This window comes from Monomorium pharaonis, chromosome 2 (assembly GCF_013373865.1).
Source record: "Monomorium pharaonis isolate MP-MQ-018 chromosome 2, ASM1337386v2, whole genome shotgun sequence".
Taxonomy (NCBI): Eukaryota; Metazoa; Arthropoda; class Insecta; order Hymenoptera; family Formicidae; genus Monomorium; species Monomorium pharaonis.
The window spans coordinates 4,641,337-4,664,406 of record NC_050468.1 but is presented as its reverse complement, the minus strand read 5'-3'; the positions used below and the strand labels follow the sequence as shown (position 1 = coordinate 4,664,406).

Here is a 23,070-nt window from a genome sequence, read left to right as displayed (position 1 = left end):
TATTATTGCTGAATTCTCCATTTTCAATGATGCTGTCTAATATACGTATATATTCTTCTTTGTCAGTTGTTTCTTTAGAAATATTGTCTACAGTCAGGAGCGCTGATAACATTTCTGCACCAGTAACATTGCTGCCTTTGCAAGGTTTTATTAATGAGTATGTAGACATAAGCCGGAACATATGACCAAATAAAATTGCATCTGGATGATCATTCGAGCCGCAAACCCCTCTCGCCAAACTGAAAAAACGCTATATATTATTTAATTATAGGCCTATTCCTTGTTGCTGTACTTCTGTACTATAATAAGGTAAAATAAGTTAAAATGAGAAAAAATGTTTGTCTTATTTTAACTTATTGTATTAGTGCAGCAACAAAAAAGAGGCCAAATGTTTAATTTTAAAGAAACATTTACAAAGCTAAATTAAAATTTTTTTAAACTCACTTCCAGTGCATCTTGATTTATTCGAGCTGTCATTAGATACTCGTAATTACATTGAAAAGATAAAAAATCGAGGATTTCAAGTGTCGCTCTCAATGTAATCTTTAATCTCAACGACGTATTGTGCGCAAAATATATATAATTCATCTTTTTCGCCTCTGTTTCCCACTCGTTTAAGAATTGAATAAATTGTTTGATATTCTATAACATTTTAAAAATAAGACTTACTATATGTGGGAGCATTCCAGATGCGCATCAAAACGAACACCACCAATCAGATTGCTGAGTTAGAGTTAAGATAAATTTATAGAATTTGATTGGTGGTGTCCAATTTCGATCTGTGCGCATCTGGGACTCACTCTTTTATGTTGCGGTTTACATTATATTCACACGATCAGTTATTTAATGATTAATAATATTACTTCATATTCTGCAGAATTTGGTCTCAAACCTCTAGAAGACGTTCGCGATGTCATGATTGAAATCAAACTATCCACTCGGCTAATAAATTTTGCTGTACTTTCACAATCAATCAAATCCGGGTGTTCAGATTGTAACAATGTCATCGCAGTTGCTAAGCGTAGTGAAAATAGCTGTAAAAAAACAAAAAGTATTTAAAACCGAAAATTTTATACTGCGAACTAGAGAAATGCTATTTTAGTTAAAAATAAATTTGTTATTACAAAAATTACTTGAAATGCCAAAGCTACGTTCATTTTTTGATAATATTTTGGTGCCAGGTGATCAGGAGACAATTTATAAGATATTTTCAGTGCACAAGGGATAACGTGCTTTAGTTCTAACAGGGCTTTCCAATGCTTCTTTCGTATGATGCCATCAGGTGTCTGTAAATAACCTGTTAGTAGTAACATAATACTTACGAAATTTTAATAAATTAAAGTGTTATATTTTACCCATATTTCATCATGACCAACTATGCAATTCCGAAAATTTTTGATGAGATGTGGAAAATCCGAACAAAACCATAATCGTCGTTCCGGATCACAAGGATGTTGGCAACTAATATTTTCCTCGGTAATCCCAAAATTAGTCCACATCGATTGATTCCATTGAGCGCCATCAGTTGTTACCACGTCACAAAAAAATCCGGCATTCTCCAAATATGTGATACATTCCAATATTAAGCAAGTTAGCACATTGCTTGCTGCACATCCTTTGCTTAAAAAACAAGCAAGTGCTTGAACCCATTTGCCTTGGAAAGGTTGAAACATGAAGACAAGAGCGTGATCCTTAGATGCATTTGTTTGATGTTCAGGAGTGTATTTATCCAAGTCAACAAATCCTTGAAATTGACATGTGTCACGATTGAATCGAAAACCCTCCATCAATTTCATTTCGTCGATAAGCAATGATCCTAAAAAATAATACGATTTAAAACTATTATATATATAGTGCATTTCGTGTGACAATAAAATAACTAAATTAATTGAAAAAATTGAATATTCCATGTTTAAAATGACAAGATACCTCTTCTTTCAGCAATGGACAACTGATTCGATTTTTCCTTAAGACACTGAAATGTTGCGTCGCTAAATCCATATGCGTTGTGTGTGTTTTGTATGTATTTATGCAGTGTGTCAACGTGAGGCAAAGCAAGGATGTTATGCGAACGAAGGTGATCATATAGTTTGCGATTTTTTATCCGCATTAATAAGCATTCATAAATCCATTGCTTGGTATATCGTATACCTTTTTTTGAACATGCTGCAGCTTTGAAACACGCTCGTACGTTTTCCTGTTGTTCCGGGGGTAGCGTTTCAATTTTTTCATTTAAGAGTTTTTCGTGCATAACAGAGCATTCCGCACGTAATTTTCCAATTTCGTTTTCCAATTTTTCATTCTAAAATACTTAATCAATATTGTAGTGTCATCTAAATCAGTCTGAAATGGACATGAATCAATAAAATATATGATTTATAATCTTACCTTTAATTGCATCCTTCTTCTTCGTTGTCTTTCTATCTTAACTATTTTCTGATTGCGTTGATACTTTTGTACCGTCTTTCGACGCATCTTATTATATCTTATTGTGCGGCAATGAACGCACCAGTACTCTTTGTTGCGCGACTTTGTTTTATTTACATCAACAAATCCCAAGCATTGCTTTGAGGACCTAAAGTAGAAAATAACTATAAAATAAAAATTCATTCTGAAAACAATTAAAATAATTTATTAATTTAAGAAAATATTTACTCTTGTTCAGTAACTTTTCCATGGCACAATACTAATGATTCTAATATTTTTATATTTCTCAGAAGATCTTCTGAAGAATTTACAGAAGTTATTTGTGGTATATTTACTTTCTTATTATTGATAAAAACCTAAATAAAACCAATATAAAAAGGTTATCAAAATACTTTTTGTGATTACAGAAAAGAATAATTTACCTGGACAATTGAATTTGACTGTAAGACGAAACACTTGGCAGAAGACCCATCTAGTTTCCATATTCCGATAATCACATTATTATTGTCACATATATATGTCCATTTTGCTGGCAACATTATATTTCCGATTTCTTTTAAGATGTTCCATTCATGTATTATTGTGCGTGGATTAGGATTTATTTCTGCAGTTTCAGATTCTATATAATCAGTGATGGAATGATTTTCATGTTTTGCATTGGCATCATCTAACATTGCTGTACTCTCTTTGCTAGTATCCTATACAAACAAAAACAATTATATTTATTCTCTTCAAGAATATTTCAATAAACTAGAAATTATATTATTATGTATATACTTGATGATATAACTGTGGAATTGCTGTAGATGACAAACAAACTTTATGTCTGTTTGATATGAAAGTTGACCCATCTTTGAGAAGTATTTTATCTTGATATAAAATATCATCAAGAGTAAAATGTTTCTCACAAATAACCGCTTTATCCGCAAAAGGTTCTGATCGCTGAAGGGCTCTCTGCCATTGTTGGCGGCGATGTGGATTCTGAACAAATAGATTTATTAAATATTATGATATATATACACATATTATATTATTTGTCTTTTCTTTGTCTCTAATACATACCTTTGGAACGAAAAAAAGTCTGCATTTTTTAATACCTCTTTTAGCTAAATTATTCTCAGTTGCCGATCCTGAAATGCACCCTGGATATGTGCATATCCTTCCCATTTTTCACACACACACACATAAACACAATCAATAATTTTGGAAGAAAAGGAATATCTTGATTAAAAATAAAAATTTTTTTTTGCGTCACAATATAGTTCTTCTTCGTTAACCGTCAACACCCGTCCCTTCCTCAGGAAGTAAAATCGACCGATTACGTCGACCGGGTTGGAAAATTTCGGTTGAATATGTAGGACATCGAAACATGTCCACACCAATGTTGTTAAGGCCCTAAAGGCCCTCACACACACATGAATTGACATAACCGTAACAGTAAGGTTTCGACCAATCACGTACTTGAATTAGCCGGTTACGGCAGGTTACGGTTATGGTCGCCCAATCCAACGCGTCAAAACCTTACGTTATGGTTATGTCAATTTATGTGTGAGGGCCTTAAGGGCCATCTACAATGGAGAGTTGTAGGCCGTAGCAGTAATCGTAGACAATATTTTCATTACGTACTGTTTTACTGAATACGGCCTACAACAGACCTTGAGCCAATTCAGTGGGTGCTTACGATGAGCGTTTAGGTGTTCGAGGTTAGTTTTTAGTCACCTCTCTATGATAGCCGGCTTGTATATTATTGCTACGTCGTTTATATTATTGACAGCATGGTCGTAGATTTAGCGTTGTTACGACTAAAACACTCCATTGTAGATGGCCCTTTAGGGTGCGTATCCACCGAGCGTGTCACGCGTCGCGTCGTCCTTCCAATCAAAACATTCATTATATTTTATCAATAAAAAGGGACGTTTTGATTGGACGCGAAGAATGACGCGACGCATGACGCGCTCAGTGGGAACGCTCCCCAAGTAAGCAGTCTATTCTAGTAAGTCTATGGTCTATGGTGGTTTCGCAGAGGTTTTTTTGGATATGTCGTCTCTGTTATCTGATGTCGTCCGAGCCCTTCCATTCTTCATTCCGTGTATATTTAAATTTTTTCCGTGTATTTATACCGTGAGATAATATAGTCGATAACTGCAGGAAAAATCATAGCAATATGGTAGAACATATCAGAAAAGCGGCGTTATTTTTATTTACTCAGGAATGTATAAAAGAGTACTTCGACGAGTTCAATTTTTTTCACGGTATGTTCGATGACAGTACAGTTTTATCGCAAATTTTACAATTCTCCAACATTTATTCTTGACGTTTGTTTTAACTATCAAAACAAGAACGAGAACATTCCTAACATTAAAAATAAAATAATATAATACTTTGTGTGATTAACTAATTAATTTGTTTATTGTTAAAAATGTAAAATTCCTTGTTTTATACAGGTACTTATGCAATTTTAGGATTTGTTATGCGATTTTCGATTATTTATGTGATGGGTTAAAAATTTGTTGATAACTTATCATGAAATCATTGAGATTAAAAATTAATTTCTTAATAAATACATACAATTACAAGTAAAATGATTATCATGAAAATGTTTCAGTTGGATGCTTCAAAGCGACATTGAGTAAAGGCCTAGGACTGGGCATTATTGGAGGTTCCGTGCTTGGTCAGTAGGTTTTTCTAAGTGTACAAAGATATATGTTTCATGTTTTCTTAAAAATATATTAAATATTTTATTTTATGATTGTAATATTAAGTAATTGTGACAAACAAATTTATATTCTTTGATTTATATAACTATAATATAGTAGTGTCTAATCTAAACAAAATTTTTATCTATGTTTTATGTAAATATGTTATTTTATTTTTCTTTTTCTTTTAGTGAAGGTACCTCAAATTATGAAAATTCTAAAAAATAAGAGTGGCGAGGGAATCAATATCTTTAGTGTATTATTGGATCTATTTGCTATCACTGCAATGTCTTCCTATAGTTTTATCAGTAGATTTCCATTTAGGTGAATAAATAGTTTACTAAGCACAAAATACATATCTGTGTATATATATGTTAGCGAATAGTTTATAAAGAATTCTCTTTTTTTTAATATAAATTTATTGGTATTAATTTCAGTGCCTGGGGAGATGGAGTATTTTTAGGTCTTCAGACTTTAATTATCGCTGTTCTAGTAATGTATTACAATGGAGATACAACGAAAGCAACTACATTCCTTTCTGCTTATCTAGCAATAATTTGTGCAGCTAATAGTGGGCTAACTCCTATCCATGTTCTCTGGACATGTCAAGCAATGAATATACCCATTGTTCTTATTAGCAAGGTACATTACTTTAATTATTAAGAGATATGTAATTAATGCATACTTCAAACGTTTTTGTCTTGCAAATTTCTTTTTGTTGAAATATCTTATCAGCTAGATATAACATATTTGGTATTTCTTTCCTCTTAATTCTTGAAAATTATTGAATGATGAGAATGTATATTTTTGGTGAAATTACATTCACCAAGAAAGAAACAAAATTCTTTATAAGTAATACCTTGCTATATGAGTTTCAATATTTAACATCTAAAAATTAAAAACATTCTCAAAACAAGAATATCCTTTTTTTATGTATACAATCATATTTTCTAAAGATGTTAGGAGTCATTCAATAATTTTTATATATTTGTAAAAGTGATAAAAATTGATGAACACTAACGACTTATAATTTACAAGAAAAACAAAGGTATCCATTAAGTGTTAATCATTAAAACTTTTTAAAAACATTTCTAATCTTTTATATTGTCTTGAAAATTTATTAATTTATGATATTATTCGGGATTACAGCTTATTCAAGCTTACACAAATTATACTAATGGAAATACTGGCCAGTTATCAGCGGCAACATGTTTCATGCTCTTTTTTGGTTCTCTCGCAAGAATCTTTACTTCCATTCAAGAAACGGGTGATACAACTATGATAACAATGTACCTGTGTTCTACTCTGGCAAATGGTGTAATAGTGGCACAGCTACTTTATTACTGGAATGTGGATGTAAAGAGTAAAGAAAAGCTCAAGAAGAAAGGCTAGAATAAAAGAAATGGGAATGTTTATATGTAGCATGTGCGATTGATTATCTATACAGGCCAATCTAAAATTTAAAAAAAGTCATAGTTGTAAAAAATTTCGTATAAATAATATTTTACAAAGTCAACGATGTAGAAGGAATGAATGTTTGAGAATCACTTTTCACACAACAAATAATTTTCTGAAAACATTTGCACCGTACATACTCGGATAGCGTGTCTTGCTACTGATATGACTCGCAGTCATTAGAATTTTAGCAACTGAATCCATTTATTTACAAATTAATGCCTTTTCTAAAAGAAAAAAAATTCTGGATACGTCCATACTAGACACGCTTGATTATCTAGGCAGAAATAACCTGGTTATAAATGATTCAAAGCTGTAATGATCGGTTTATAATAGATGTAGTAATCTTTAAACATTAACATTAATCACTATTCAATTAATCTCTTTATGTTCGATTGTGATTAATTTTTTACAGCTTAAAGCTTACTATATCTGTTTTAGATGAATTATAACATAATATCATTTTGCAATTTAGAAATTAAAATATTGTTTAGATTTAGGTTTATTAAAAGATGAGTAACGACAATATATTATAAAATGTCACTTATTAAATATACACAATTAGATAAGACTGGACTATTGTTAAATGGAGCTTATTAAATTTTTTAATATATAAAAACGAGGTAATATCTTTTGTACTTATTTTACTATTTGTAAAATAGGTATTTCATACATCTTTTGTGTTATAACTTAATTATTACTGTAAATTCTTAGTCTGTATTGTTATCAAGCATTATTAAGTATTAAATTATATTGTTTAAACGTGACTCGTTTTTTATCCCAATTGCAATTCCTTTAGAATCGTGCAGAGAGAGATGGCTTGGCATATAAATTATCAGTTGAATTAAACTTTTATTTTAAATTTTAAAATTTATTTGTAAGGAAAGAATTTTCTGTTAAAATTTTTACCTAAAACTTGAGGATAATTGTAGGGCAATATGAATTTCGAAGAATTATACTACACGGTTCCAAAAAAACGGTACACTTAAAATGTGAGAAAGATTTTGATCATATTCAAATCTTTGTATCCTCGCAAAAAATGGTCGTAGAAGTACAAATCAAAAAGCATTTGAAAGCTTAAACTCCCTAGTTTTTGAATCTTTTGATTAAAAACTTTGAGTTTTGCAACATAATCACTTTTTCTTAAGACAAAGCATTAAAAAATGTTAAAAAATTTGCATCAAATTTGAACGTGTCCATGAGTTAAAATAAATTTTTTTACTTAATTTGATAAAAAAAATTTTATAAATTGGATTCTCTATTTTTTTTTTTTTTCATTTTACCTTCGGACATTTTTGACTAAGTTATGAACGATCAAAGAAAAAACAGCATTTGAAATCTCGTGATACGCTTTGGGCAATGTTAATGTTAGCGGTATAATGAAGATCCCATGATTAATCATAAAAGTGATACCATATTTTAGGAATAAAAGAAAATCTACAATTTTTACTTTCAAGATGATTTTTCCTTTAATCACTTACACCTCGGTTAACGATCGCCGCACGGAAAAAAGACATATTTTACGTCCTAGAATATACAGAAAAAATATTGTGAGCTCTGGATAATTAAAAGATACTTTTAACCTAAAGAAAACGTGTGGACACCTTTAAAATCTCACGATTATTTTAAAAGTAGCGCCAAATCTTCAAAATAAAGTAAAATATGCAATTTTACGGTTAGTTTTAAGGTGGTTTTCAAACAATAGAATATTTTTTTATCAAATAAAGGATCTTAAAGTAGAAATTTTTAGCTTTTCGAATCTGTCATCGTTTTTCTATGCGACTATTTTTTTACTAAGTTACAAGCGTAAATTTAAAATGACATTTTTTTTCTTTGACCGCTCATAACTCGATCAAAAATAGTCCTAAAATTCGTCGAAAAATTAAAACAAAATTAAAAAGAAAAATCCAATTTACAAAAATCTTTTATCAGATTAAGTAAAAAAATTTATTTCGGCAAATAGACATTTTAATGCAAATTTTTCAACATTTTTTTTTGTGCTTTGTCTTAAAAAAAGTGGTCATGTTGCAAAACTTAAAGTTTTTAATCAAAAGATTCAAAAACTAGAGAGTTTAAGCTTTCAAATACTTTTCTTTGTATTTCTACGGTCATTTTTCGTGAAAATATAAAGATTTGAATATAATCTAAATTTTTCTTACATTTAAGGTGTACTGCTTTCTTTTGGGATTGGATGTATATTTTTAGTAAAATTTAAGCAAAAAATAAAATTAATAAAACCATTTTGTAATGCGTAAAGTCCATTAAATCAAATTTTATTAAAAAGCAATATTCCGAAATGGTCCAATTTTTTACCCTGAAGTAAATAAATATTTGTAATTCTTGAGTTATTAAATCTGATTCTGATCTTTAAAAAATTTTAATTTGTCGAATATTGAAATCAATGTATAAAGCTGATTATATATTATTAATTATATAAGAAGCTATTAGATTCGTTTCTTATTGCCGTATTCGTATTGAATTGTTATTAGAATTTTTTCGCCAAATTTTAAACATTTCATTTTGAATACAGGGAGTGTGTACTAGTTTAATTATAAAAAAATTAATCTATTAAAATAATGCTAGTATGTTAAAAGTATAAAACTGTATATTAGAGAAACAAGGTGAACGAGCTAATACAGGATGTTAAATATAATAGATTATTAATACGCATGTATAAGAGGAGATAGATAGAAAATTAAAAACAATTGCGAAACGTTTCGATTTTACTTAGTCATCTTCAGTCGCATACAAAGACTTCTTTTGTATGCGACTGAAGATGACTAAGTAAAATCGAAACGTTTCGCAATCGTTTTTAATTTTCTATCTCCTCTTGTATGTACGTGCGTATTAATAAAAATCTATTATATTTAAAATTCTGTATTAGCTCGTTCATCGACCTTGTTTTTCTAATATTATTGTTTGACATAACCGAGCGTTTTCATATTCAATAAAACTGTATTCAAGTAAACAATATTAAGTAAAAATCAACTAATATGTGAAATATAAATTATTAATAAATAAAAAAAATTTTATTTGATTAAAGCGGATTTAAAGCGGATTTGCTGAAAGCTTCTGTGCTGTATAAGTGAATGTTATTAAAAAATTTAATACAAATATTTCTTATTTGACTTTTAAAGTAAAATATAGAAAAGTTTCAAAAATATTATTAACATTATTACTTTTGCTTTATTGACATTAATTTTGTTTTCGCGTCGATGTGAGCTGAGTATATAGCCCCATACAGCACATCTTTCAAAAAATTTTCTGAAAGATCTGACAGTGTGCTGTGTGGAAAATCAGTAAAAAATTGTAAAACTTTCTATTTATTTATAAAAATATAAGTTAACTATACATGTTTCATCTTATTTTAACAACATTTATTGACATAATCCATAAATTCAGGGTTGAAAAGTAACGCGTTATTTGTAACGTCATTACCGTTACCGTTACTTTTTTCTGTAACAATTTGGTAACGTCGTTACTTTTCTTTTTTAGTAACGAAAAAATAACGACGTTATATTTTCTTTTGTAACGAGTAACGAAACGCATAGTTACTTTTATCGTTACTTTTATATATATGGCCGGTACATAAACGTGGAAATACTTTTGCTATCTGGTAGAAAGCAAGAAGACTAGAGAACAGGAGGGGAAAATAATTTTTTGCATCTAAAAAAAGAATTCATCTTAGAAAAAGATTTCTTTTTGCATCTAAAGAAAAATTTATAATTGGTGACAAAAAAAATTACTAAAAGAATTATTTTAGATTCTTTGTGCTATCTGGGATAATAGGTATATGAAATAAACGTTTAAAGTGTACAAAGTATATAAAAAATGTAATATGTAATATAGATATGTACTGAAAATATATAAAAGTATTTAAAGATAAATTATCTTCCAATTTTATATTCTGTACGTCTTAGTATCCTATTTTATAAATCTGTCTTATCATTAAGAAAAAAAGTAACGAAAAGTAACGATTTTTTGTTATTTTTAAAGTAACGGTAACGTGTTACTTTTTACGACTGGTAATGAGTAACGGTAACGAGTTATTTTTTATCAAGAGTAACGGTAACGGTAACGAGTTACTTTTAAAAAGTAACTTTCCCAACCCTGTCCATAATAAATATATTACGTATGCATAAACATGAATTTCGTGGATCATTACATACGCGCGCGCATTAGGTAGCGTACAATCTTCGAAGTCAAGCAACGTCGACGATGGGGGACGGTTTTTACATAGAAACATATCTGAAACATGTCTGAAATATTTTTTTGAAATATTTTATATTTTATTGACAGAGTTTTCTGAAAACTTTTTAAAAATTTTCGGTGCTGTGTGGGGGATATATTTGACCTCTAAAGTGAGACTTGTATGTATATTAATAGACCTATATGTAAAATTTTTATTCGTTAATTAAATTTATTAAATTTTATTACAATTAAATTTATTAATATTTTAAAATAAATTTTGATAAAATTTTATACTAAACGTATAGTAAAATTCTTCGAAGTCCATGTTGTCTTAACATGATTTTGAGGATAAATTTTAAAAGAAAATTTTCATTGTATATCTCAAAAAAGATTATTTGACAAGAATTAACGAGAACTACTTTGTCATGCGGTGTACGGGACGTGGCACGCTTTCATGGGCGCGCACGGTTCGATAAAAGTAGTTTGCGCTGCGCATGCGTTTACGCCGTCGGCGATTGTTCCGCATCATCGTTTCCGCTTTTCGCTGCGTAACAGCGTCAATCGTGACTCGCGCGACGTACCAGACGCAGTGCTGCCAGACCCCCCGCCATGGGTCAAGCCGCGCATGTGTAATGGATGGCAAATACAGTTATGTGTATTATGGGCGCTTAATTTTGGCGGGCCCAGTACTCTCAGTACAGAGGATATCTCAGTAGTATTTTTGCCAAATAAAATATTTTTCTTAATTACAGAAAAATGTGTACTTTTTATCATTATGTGAACATTCTACTCTCTACTTATCCACGCACACCTGAGTGTGTAGTCACAAGAGTCTACAGATTTGTGATACGTTACTGTATTTCAACTCGTAAGCGCATGCGTCGGCCTACCGTGCCGGGCAACCCGGCAAAATCTGGCAGCTCTGACCAGACGTACTCTGATGTGTACACGCTGTTCGCCATTCGACGATGTCTCGTGGCGCAGCGTAATTCTTGTCGGAGTTTCGTTACCGGAGCTCTTTCTTCGCGGCACATAAAACACCGAGCGAGCGGTAAGTAAATTCGCATAATTTCGGGGCCGCATCATCGAGGCGGCCGAGAGACGCGCGCTGAAAAGGTGGCCGATTCGGCGGCGAGAGAAAGGAGCGTCATGGCGCCGATACCCGTTCCCGCAGTCCCCGGAGTTTTCACCGCAACGACCATCTTGTCTGGAGGAGAGATCGATATATCGCGCGTTTCTTGCCCGCCTACGCGAGTGGGTTGTCACGGAATTACGGCGGGCGTCGTCCTCGCTCACGGTTCACGAGAAACGGGAAGTCGTCTCATCGACGGTACGGTACGGTACGGCACGGCACGGTCGCTTCGTCTCCGCGGACAGCGCGGTGGCGCGCGAGGAACGCATGTGACCTTCCAAATTCCTAGTTCGACACAAATGCCGTTTACTTGGAGCGCATTCCGCTTCATGCATGATGCATCGTTTATTCTCGTTTAATATTTGATGGACAACGAGGATAAACGATGTACTATGCGTATCGTGTGAAACGGAACTCTTGACTGCACGCGGTGCAATAGGCAAAGATGACTTTTTTTTTTTTCAATTGGGCGACGGTCCGTTTAACGACCACGTTGGCCCTGGATTATGTTTTCAAAAAGCTCTTTTTTTTTTGTATGAGAAAACTTAACAATGTTTGATGTAACGATGTGATGTTATACGTGTGCATTTTTTCAACATAATGTAAAACACACAACACACGCGCGCGCATCATACATCACACACATTTTCATGGATGCTCTCGTAGTCGCGATCGAAGACACGGATAATTCAAACGCGACGATTTTTTTTCATAGTCTTGCAGATTAGGTTCATCTCTGCCAAGCGACAATGGAGTCTATGGATGCGCGACTCGTGGCGCAAGCATTGAACTACCATGGTCAGCAGTTGCAGAAAGTATGGGAAGGAGAGCGCAACGAAAATGAGCTGGTCATGCTCAATCTCAAGGATCCTAGCTTTGAAATCTACCAACAACGACAAAAGACTCTCAGGTATATATCACAGCTTTATTGATTACCAGATGATTATGGGTGCTTTCCATTTAGTGACACAAGTCGACACAAGTGTTGTTCTATCTTTGTTACTCATTGAACATAAGAAAAGATAAAACGATGCTTGTGTCGACTTGTGTTACTAAATGAAAAGCACTATATTTGAACACACATCTCTACTAAAAGTGGGGAACTATAGATGCACTATCGATAATTACAATAGTTTTAACTATAGAAAATTATCGATGGTATTTTTGCAACTATCGATAGTTTTCGACAATTTTTTTATTTTATTTTTTTATTGTCATTGTCATAAATGCTATTACAAAGACAAATGTTAGTAATAAAAGCAAAAAAGCAGAATGTACACGCAGAAAAAAAGATTCATTATCGAAGTTTAAATTTAGTCATGACAGCTAAGATGTGTCTTTAAAATAAGAACAGCTAATGTTATTTCTGCCATAGCTAAATTTATTGGTTAAAATTTTGCAGCTACAGCAAAAAATATTTACTGTTAGAATCAAATGTTGTTTAGCAGAAATGTTTTGATTAAGTTTTTTTAATTTATGCAATTTAAATATAATATAATGTAATCGCATTCGTTTTAAGGATGTATCGGACTGAAGTTCAAAATAGTACAAAGTTACTAAAAATTTGTGAAATTGTTCTTTTAGTTTCCTTAATATACTGCAAAAAATTGAAAACGCATCCACTAAACGGTTGCTGAGTTATAACTATTTTAATTTTCACTGATTTTACATGGTATCCTTTTCTATCTTATGGAAAAAGACGATCTTGATGGATGAAACAGTTAAAAAATATAGAAGAAATAGTATCAGTGTTTTGAATTTTTTTGTACATCTAGTATATGAATAGATGAAAATATCTGCCAAGTTTCAATTGTCTTTACCGTTTTAAAGAAATAAAATATAACTTGAGATAATTGTGCATTTTCACTGTCAAAAGTTTAAACTCATAAATGAAAAAAATCGCAAATACGTGAAAAATATCTTTGTAAGAGTAAAAATAATACTCCAACTATCGTTCAAGTTTCTTACATCTAGATTTACTATGCGCTAGGCGTAGATATTTAAGTATTTCAAATTTTATGCACTTTTGTCTAAGATTATATGTCTGATACACCCTTAATTTTATTAACGTCCCTAAAAACTTACAAATTTACATTCAAATATTTTTTAAAATTCTGTATTTATATGTATAATTAACTTGAATAATTTTGTAAACATGTTATGTAATACACAAAATATGTTTTATAAATGTATTTTATACTATTAAAAACTATAATTATTGATAGTTAGGGTCATCACACAATGCCAGGCAACAGGCAATAGGAACAGAAATAATGAAAGAGAAAGAGAGAGGATCTTTTCTCTTTCTTTCTTTCTTTCTTTATTTCTTGTTCCTATTGCCTGTTGCCTGGCATTGTGTGATGACCTTTAGATATCAAACTATCGGTAATTATCAATAGTGATGACTCGGTAGTTTTCCATCTCTAACCTTTACACTAATTTGTCTTTTTTTAAATCTAGAATGCTATTGAGTTTAATGATTTAATAATGTAAACCTATAAGATTTTTTTATTTTGCACTTTTATTAACAAAATTTTAATGCAAATCTTTATAAACACAATCTGATATCTGATCTTTTTAACTTAAATTCATTGTTAAGTAAAATGAAATATTTGTAAACCACACATTCAAATTTATATATGACAGTATTGTAGGAATAAATAAAATTTTGGGGCTTCTTACAGCTTTGGAGATAGAGGCAAACGTCTGAAACTGCAACAGTTTCTTACTAAAAAGGCTGATGAACTGTATGATAAAGCTAACTTAGAGAAATCGACAGACCGTACTAAGCTGGAGCTGGGAGATGAAGGTAATAATTTTTCTCATGTTTTTTCTTTTATTTAGATGCGAAGCGAAATTATGCCATGTTGTACAATAACTTACGTTTATTGTGTTTTCAGAGTTTTATGCTACAGTGCCAGCACTTGATACTTTTGTCACTATGGAGAAGTCCCAACGTATCCGCAACTTTTTAGAGGTACAATGAAGCAAACATTTAAATTTTTCCAAGAAAAACTTAATGCGCCAATTCTAATTTTATATTATTTAATTTATAGAGTTTAGTGGTTGGGGATGTAGTTTTCGCACAAGTAATGGGTAAAAGCGCCGCAGGTCTTCTTCTGAAGGTGCTTTGTAACTGCAGTGATTGTCCTAGAGTTGTTACTGAATTAGGAGTTAAGGTACGTCGATAAATCACAAATTGCTTTTCTTAGTAATTCTGTTTACTAAAAGAATATCTATTTTTTATTTCATTTATGTTTAATAACAGATTTTTACATATTGTGTTTATTAGGCACTAATATTAAATACGGCCACTGTGCCGGCGGTGGACAAGAAAGGTGTTACAAGAGGCTACATGGCAAATGATCTCGTCTGCGTCGTAGTCAGTGAAATTAACGTCGAGGCTGAACGAGTTGTTGCAGTTATGAACGTACCTGCCCGGGAAGGGCAATCGCCACACCCATCTATGGGACTTATCCATTCCGATGATCTTCCAGAAGCCTACAAGTAAGTTAACATAATAAAGCAACTAGACGTAATTGCAAGTCTACCGAATCCATAATATGCTTCACTAAATCTTGTAAGTTGACTCTCCAGAAGATGTTTTATTCACATGATAAACAATGAGAGCATTTTGTGATGTCACACTTTTGTTCATTGTGTATTACTATAAGAAGAGCATTTGCACTGTGAAATAGAGTTTTAAATTGTGATACATTCAGATATAAAGTTCACACTGATTTTTTAAAATTGTGTGTTGCTTGAACATAATTTTATTGTTATACCGTATGTCGTGTTTTTTGTTCGTTTCTTTATTTTAGTTTTTTCTTTCAAAAAAGATAAAGGTAAGGATAATATGGCATGTGGAAAAAGAAAGTCAAATTTTAACAGAAGCACTGTGATACTAACAAAATTAGGTGAACTAGTTTTGATTCCTCTTACACATTTTTATGAATTTAGGTGCCAGACACTCTATGTAACGTAAAAAGTTGATAGTCAGTATGATGATGAATTTCTAATGTGATACAAATGAATTCAAAACATTGGTTGAAATGGCTCTATTGCGCACATATTCTATCTACGTTTGCGATATATTACTCTCAAAGCACCAGCCAAACTATGGCGCAAATGATTTTTGAGGTTGAATTTCCAGTATGAGACATTGAGCCTTGAGCAGTCAGAATGAATGCATCAGACGGTAGGTATAACATGATTTAAAGTTGTTTGGTCTCTTATAAGGATGTCTATGTACGTTACTGTATTTTTTTTATGTGCACTAATATAATCTTTTTGCGCAAATAATACTGTATCATGGCAAAAGGTCCGTTTTCGTGTCCGATCGTATTTTCTTTATTAAAGGTAAGATAGAGTAGATTTGTTTCCATAGAGGAAATTAATGAGTTTTGAAGCAGAGACCAAACAACTCGAATCTTAATCGTCCAAAAACCTGTTTACCTTTAATCCTTAAAAGAATCACGCCTTATCATAATAATGCCTAATGTTTAAACTTACAGCTTATATTGACAAATAAAAAAAGTGATGTCATATTGATAATTGACACCACAAAATGCAAACTGATGAAAGTTCTACATGTAAAAAAAAATTTTTTTGGTCCGCCTTGGAAGATAATATACTCAGGCGTGGCTCCCAACCTATCCTAGGGTTATGCAATTTATTTTATCGCACAAAAAAAACTTGTAAAAACCACACCATCGATCGATGATAGGCCGTGTGCTTTTATGTTGAGAAAAATATCCTCTGATTACAAATGTGATACAAAATACTAGAAATATACGTCTTAACGGTGAAAGGTGAGAGACGAGTTTACATAATACTCAGGTTTTCTTACCAATGTAAATTATAACAATGAGATTATATTTGCTAATAAAAAGGAATCTTACCTTCTGCACCGTATCCCTATTTCGGACTCCTGCTGCTTCTTAACGGTACAAACGGTAGATTTTGAACGACTCTAATACCAGAAGTTGTACAGTAATTTATATGTGAGACGATCAGGAGGCATAGATATTTAAAACACTTTTGGCATTAGTATCGTGTCATTGATTAATACATGCAGATTGAAGTGAACAAATGTTATTGTACAGGAATAAATGAACAATTAAACTTTGTTATATACGTGTATATGGGAAGACTGCAACAAATACTGCACACATAAATATGCATGTGCTTACAAAGCAGAAAAGTACATGGAGTACGAGATGTTGGAGAGCAGGCGCACACGAATGGCCAGACAAGCGTTATTTATCAACAGGATTAATAAGGATTCGGCTGACATGATTATCAGTCTTTAGTTTTACCGTTAATGAAGTAGCTTTGGTTTCCTCTTCTTTGGTCAAAGGTCACAATGATTTTTGCAAAGTTTAATAATCAGTTTTTTTTTTCTGTGATATAGGAAAGCGATGGACAACAAAGGCCAGAATTATGAAACGCTGTTGGAGAATAGTACTGGCTTCAACAATCCAAACAACATAAAATATCTGTGTGACTTAATCGGTCTCGGTCAAGACAATCATTCCAATATGGTTGGATTGAGGTGAGAAACATTGCTATAAAATTTACTAATGTATATATACATACGTGTATATAATTTAAATATCTTTGTATGTCTGATTATGTTTGTTTGCTGATGTGCAGAGAGAGATTTCCGCCAAATGAATACGCTTCTGAATTGCGACAAGCACAAGCGAGCAAGTGGGCATTCCGAAGTGTTGCCGAGGGTATAGATCATTTCAAGGCTGGTCGTCATTCCGAAGCTTTTCAATGCCTCAACAAGGCGCTCACTGTTGATCCTCGCAATGTTGAGGGTTTGGTTGCACGAGGAGCATTGTAAGTTCGCAGTGTACCGCGCATTTAGTATGTGACGTACGCACAAGTGCGTCTAATGTACTACTTTGTGTTACAGATATGCAAATAGCGGAAGTTTCAAGAAGGCGATTGACGACTTTGAAACAGCCTTGAAATTAAATCAGACGCATGCAAATGCTCGTAAATATATGGCGGAAACGTTGGTTGCGCTCGGACGCAGTTACGAAGACGAAAAAAAATATGAAGAGGCTCAAAAAGCATATGAAAATTGTTTGGCGATTGCGCCGTATCATGAAGAAGCGCGAAGTTCCATTGACTACATAAAATCTAAGACTCTCACAGCGTCACTAAATCCCCTGGATACATTTAAAAGTTTCGAAGCTGAGAATGACGTTGCAGAAAACAAGAAAGACAAAAAGAAGCGCAAGAAAGAGAGAAAATCTAGATCAAAGAAGAGACAAAGATGGAGCTCCAGTTCGAGCTCTTCATCCACCGGATCTTCAACCTCTTCGAGTTCTGATTCGAGCAGTTCGTCGTCGTCGGGAAGCTCACGATCGGCATCCCGGTCACCAAACCGTAAACGCAAACATAAGAAAGATCATCGCAGTTCACTTTCGCCACTTAGCAAGCGGATGGCCCAATATAACAATCCTCCCGCTGCGACTGCTACCACTCACGATACTATCGCACCGGCCTCTTATACTGCAAATACACGCGAGAAAATGGACGACTACGAAATTAAAGTTCGCAAGTTTCTTGAACAAACTAAGGACGATTCTGATTATGAAGATAAGGCAAGTATAATTTTATAATTTTGCCCAATTACAATATATTTAAAGGCATGCAACATGAAAATGAAAATAATGTAAAATAATGTCGATTTTCTACATCTTAATAGGTAAGAAAATTCCTGGAAGAAACAGCAAGATGGAAGAGAGAAAGGGAAAAGGAAAAGAAACATTCCGAGAGCGAAAAAATGAAGAAAAAGAAGAAGAAAGAGAAGAAGGGAAAAGATAAGGAAAAGGAGGACAAGAAGAGTCGAAAAAAGAAGAAGAAGGAAGAACGGAAAAAGCGTAAAAATAAGGACAAACTCGAACGAGATTTAGAAGCGTTAAAAAAATCATCATTACCGGACTTGGAACAGTTAGAGTCTAAACTCAATGCTTATTATGCGAAAGTTGAAAAAGACTGTGCGGCACTTAAAAGGTTGGAACCATTGTTAAAATTTTCTTATAGTGATAAGTTTAATATTTTTTTATTACCTTTCAGTTAAGCAGTTTGATTTAAACTCGCGTTGTTATTTTGATTTATGCTGTTTCATATCCTCAGCTAACGCAAATGAATGGAAATCGCGCGATTGTCAAATATCGTACTCTACTTATGGTTTTATATTTAATAGGTATGTAGCACAGTATAATGACATACCTTCCCCTCTTAGCACCGCGGAGAAGTTCACTGAAAGTTCACGCAGAGAGGAGGAGCTGCGCAGAGAGAGGGAAAGAGAGAGAGATGAAGCTTCGAAAGCGTATCACGAGCGAGAATCCAGGTTACCGATGACTGCGCAACAAAGAAAAGGTGCGTATATTATTAAAAATATTGAGTATAACAATATACGAAATTTTATCATAATCGTATTGTGCAGAAATCCAGAGGAAGCCACTAACAGACATATTTGAACAAGAATCTCAATTGATTCATCCCGAACCGAAACTCCCTACATTAGACACTGCTGCGTTAAATGCAAAGTGGAAGGCTGCGCAAGCTGCTAGGTGAGTAATTAAAGGCACATAACAAGGTGTTTACGATCGGGAGAAAAAGTCGGAAAAATAAAATGTTTTGAGAATTTCTTTTTTAGCCTTGAAAATTATGAATTTTCATGGGATTTTATTGGTATTCAGGAAAATTTTTGAATCTTAAATAAAAATTTTACTTTTTTGACAAAATTGTTCCTTTGATTATTTTTTCTTGATAATACAAAATCGATTAGCAATAATAAACAAATAATAATTATGGCCCGCACATATACATATGTCTCGTGAGTTTTTATTTAAAAAATAATGATAATAGAAAACATGATTGTTTTAAATTGGTAATCGTGTGTTTAATTACTGTGAGTCAAATCCTTTTATTGCAAACTGATTGTTATATGTTATATTTAGCTTATATAATTTCCAGGGTTGAGACCTTCGTAAAAATAACATGCTATATTACTTTTTTGTAAAAAAGAACATGTTATCATTATAACATGTTACCGTTAGAAAGTAACGATTTATTATTTTTTTAAATTATGTTTTATAATGCTAGAAAGTAAGATATTGGATTTTAAAATTACATTATTTAACCGGTTGAGTCACTTGGATCCAATGAGTCCAATAAATCCATGCATCAACTTTGGTAATGGTAATCGGACAGAAACAAAAATGTGACAACGGGGAGTTGAGAGAGAGAGAGAGAGAGAGAGAGAGAGAGAGAGAGAGAGAGAGAGAGAGAGAGAGAGAGAGAGAGGGGGGGGGGGGGAGATAATATATCTCAATTGTATAAATTTTATATTAAAATTTAATACAACTTACAATTTTATTCTCTATATCGCAAGTTTTTATTAATATTAAACTTTTGATTCTGATTTTTTATATTAATATCTTTGTACTAATATACTTAATATATACCCTTTTTTATAGAAGTTTAAATTGTGAACAAACGTTAATTTTATCAAAAAAATTTCTTTTTCAAGATATAAGATAACGATATTATATTTTACTTAGCTGCGAATTTACATTTATGTATGATTCCAGAAAAAATGATGTTCCTCCGCAAAAATGGCAAGATGTCCAGTCGGACAAGAAGTTACAGTCTAATGTCTTCGTGGATAGCGACGAGGACGATGACAATGAATTGGAGGAAAGATTGCAACGTGCGGCTCTTGAAAAATCTATGAATATTCGGAAGCAAATGCAACGCGAACTTGCTGAAAAAAGAGCGCCACCGCCGCAACCTACACCGACACCACCGCCGTTGCCGAAAGAACCTCCAATACCAAAGCAAGCACCCGTCAAATATCCGACACCGCAACCACAAAATAAATTTCAATCATACAAAGATTCCACTATGTCCATGTCACAAACTACACCGACTAAATTCGGCTCTAGCAACAATTTGGGCGGCAAATTCCAACCGATTGGCCAGAACAGCGGAACTGGGCATCCGCCGGAACCACCGCGTCCTCCGCCAACTACAAAGACTCAAGCCAAAGGTCCGAGAACTGATTCCGATAGTGAAGCTGAACGAGGTCATCGACAATCTCCGAAGAAACGCGAATCGAGCAGTAGGGGCGGCATGAATAAGCGTATGAGCAGAGATCGTCCGGGGAAGCGTTCGCGTAGTCGGTCTCGCAGTGCCTCTAGTTCCGGATCATCTAGATCTCGATCGCCGAGACGCAGTCGCTCTCGTTCATATTCGAATCGACGATCTGGAAGTTATGAAAGGAAGTACAGCAGATCTCCTACGTACAGCCGATCGCGATCACGATCTAGATCCAGATCGTCGTACACTAGAAGTCGTAGTCGCAGTAGATCGAACGATCGAGGTTATTATCGCAAGAGACAGTTCCGGCCATACAACAATCGTGGCACGTACTACAAGCCACGCTTTCAAAACTTTAACAATCCAAATCATCGTGGAGGTAACAATTTCCAGAATCGAAATCGCTTCTACAACAATCAGCACAATAATCGTTTTGGCAATCGTCGCGGTGGTTTCAACAATCGCGGTGGTCGTGGCGGTCGCGGTAATCGTGGCGGCAGATTCTTTCATAACAAACAAGGCTTCCGTGATTTTCGTGACAGGCGGGACTTCAGGGACCGTCGTGCCTCGTCGCGCGATCGATACAGTGATCGCAGCTATTCACCCGATCCGATGAGAAAGGTTGACGAAGCGAAGGAAAAAATAAACAAGATGCTCGAAGGAGGTGATGACGGTGAACATCAGCAAGGTAACAGCGGTGGCTCCTCGACCGTGCCACCTAACAAGAGACAAGCTGGACCCTTGAGCGAAGGAGAAGAGAGGGACGATGACGACTATGAGAGGTGGGGAGAGGGAGAGGGGGGCGATGCAGCCAGTACCAAGGTTGGTTAGACTTCGCGTAGGTTTTCGGCCTACGAAACGATCAGCTCATTTTTACGATGACGATCATGATAAAACCTGATTGATGATATATAAAAGTGAAGAATAACAAATGAAGAAATGACGATAATGATGATGATCAGCCACATGCGCAAGAGAATACTAGCCACGAGCCAACTAACTCTCGTTTGTTGCCAGAATGAACCTGTTGACGATAACCTGGACGGCAAGGAGTACTTCATTGAGCGCATGAAACAGCGAAGCAAGAACGTTTTAATGCAGAGAGCCATTGCAGCTAAGATTTGGTAGTAACGTTATCTCCACCGTCGCTGTCTCTCTCTGTGATATATTCGCTCTCCTTTCATCGTCCGCACTCTGGATATTCGACCGAATGACGCACATCGAGACACTTGTGGCTTTAATTTGCTGATTCCTTCTATTATATTACAAATCGTAGCTATAATAATCAAAATTCTATTTTTTAAATGTTTTAATTTTATTTTGATGATTTAAAGTTTGTTTAATTTAAATGTGAATCAAATTAATTTAAATAGTAATTAATTCAATTATACGTATAATTATGAATATTGTAATTTACTTGTAAAGTTTTATTTCAAATGATTCCCAAGATCAAGTAAAAAGAAACTTACGTCAATAGTCAAATATTTAGTTTAAATGTTTAGTTATTTAATATTAATGTATTCACGTTCAATATAGTATATAATTATATTATTCTCAGCTCATTAACATTCAATGAGTACACGATTGGAGAGATTACACACAGGTAAATTGGCAAGTGGCTTTTCATTATCATTTGTTATAGGAAGCAAATGACCTTTTTTTATATGTATGTACATTTATTTTGTACATTCTCAAATGAGAGGAAACAGATTGAAGCAAAATTATAAGGAAAAGATTATGCACTTCTGTTGTAAGAATTTCTTGTAAGATTTAACAGGTCATCGCTTCTATATTGAAATGTCTAACAGTAAAATTTCAATTTCATTTGTGTAATCATTGTAATAATTAAAATAACCCTTTTAATGAAACTAGAATTAATAAACTTTAAAATAAAACTAATAAACTTTTCCAGCTCCGAGCATCTCGATAGACCGTCGAAAATGGATTAACTCCTTATTACAATTGTTCACTTTAACCCGTAATACGAGCGATTTTATTATGGAATAAGCTACTTATGTATGTTGTATGTAAACGAGTTAACTG

General features: G+C 33.3%; 2 protein-coding genes across 8 annotated transcripts; both read left to right on the top strand.

Annotated features, from left to right (window-relative positions):
• Window positions 1–4,442: 4,442 nt before the first annotated feature.
• LOC105839557 (mannose-P-dolichol utilization defect 1 protein homolog) lies at window positions 4,443–7,340 on the top strand. The gene is made up of 5 exons (XM_012685958.3): window positions 4,443–4,679; window positions 5,033–5,098; window positions 5,315–5,447; window positions 5,561–5,765; window positions 6,273–7,340. Exons 1-5 carry the CDS (start codon window positions 4,592–4,594, stop codon window positions 6,513–6,515), a joined length of 735 nt encoding a protein of 244 aa, XP_012541412.1. The 5' UTR covers window positions 4,443–4,591; the 3' UTR covers window positions 6,516–7,340.
• Window positions 7,341–11,356: 4,016 nt separating this feature from the next.
• LOC105840191 (tetratricopeptide repeat protein 14) lies at window positions 11,357–22,404 on the top strand. 7 transcript variants are annotated; one of them, XM_028189726.2, is made up of 14 exons: window positions 11,357–11,820; window positions 12,617–12,811; window positions 14,586–14,710; window positions 14,802–14,878; window positions 14,958–15,080; window positions 15,194–15,408; window positions 17,315–17,455; window positions 17,557–17,748; window positions 17,825–18,521; window positions 18,626–18,933; window positions 19,166–19,302; window positions 19,370–19,496; window positions 20,520–21,849; window positions 22,045–22,398. In XM_028189726.2, the coding sequence occupies exons 2-14, from the start codon at window positions 12,651–12,653 to the stop codon at window positions 22,153–22,155; spliced, it is 3,744 nt and encodes a 1,247-aa protein (XP_028045527.1). In that variant the 5' UTR covers window positions 11,357–11,820; window positions 12,617–12,650; the 3' UTR covers window positions 22,156–22,398. The 7 variants fall into 7 exon arrangements, with proteins under 7 accessions (XP_028045527.1, XP_012542518.1, XP_036138550.1 ...); XM_012687064.3 differs by having other exon boundaries at window positions 19,127–19,302; XM_036282657.1 differs by lacking the exon at window positions 11,357–11,820 and adding an exon at window positions 11,827–12,099 and having other exon boundaries at window positions 19,127–19,302; window positions 22,045–22,399.
• The last annotated feature ends 666 nt before the right edge of the window (window positions 22,405–23,070 follow it).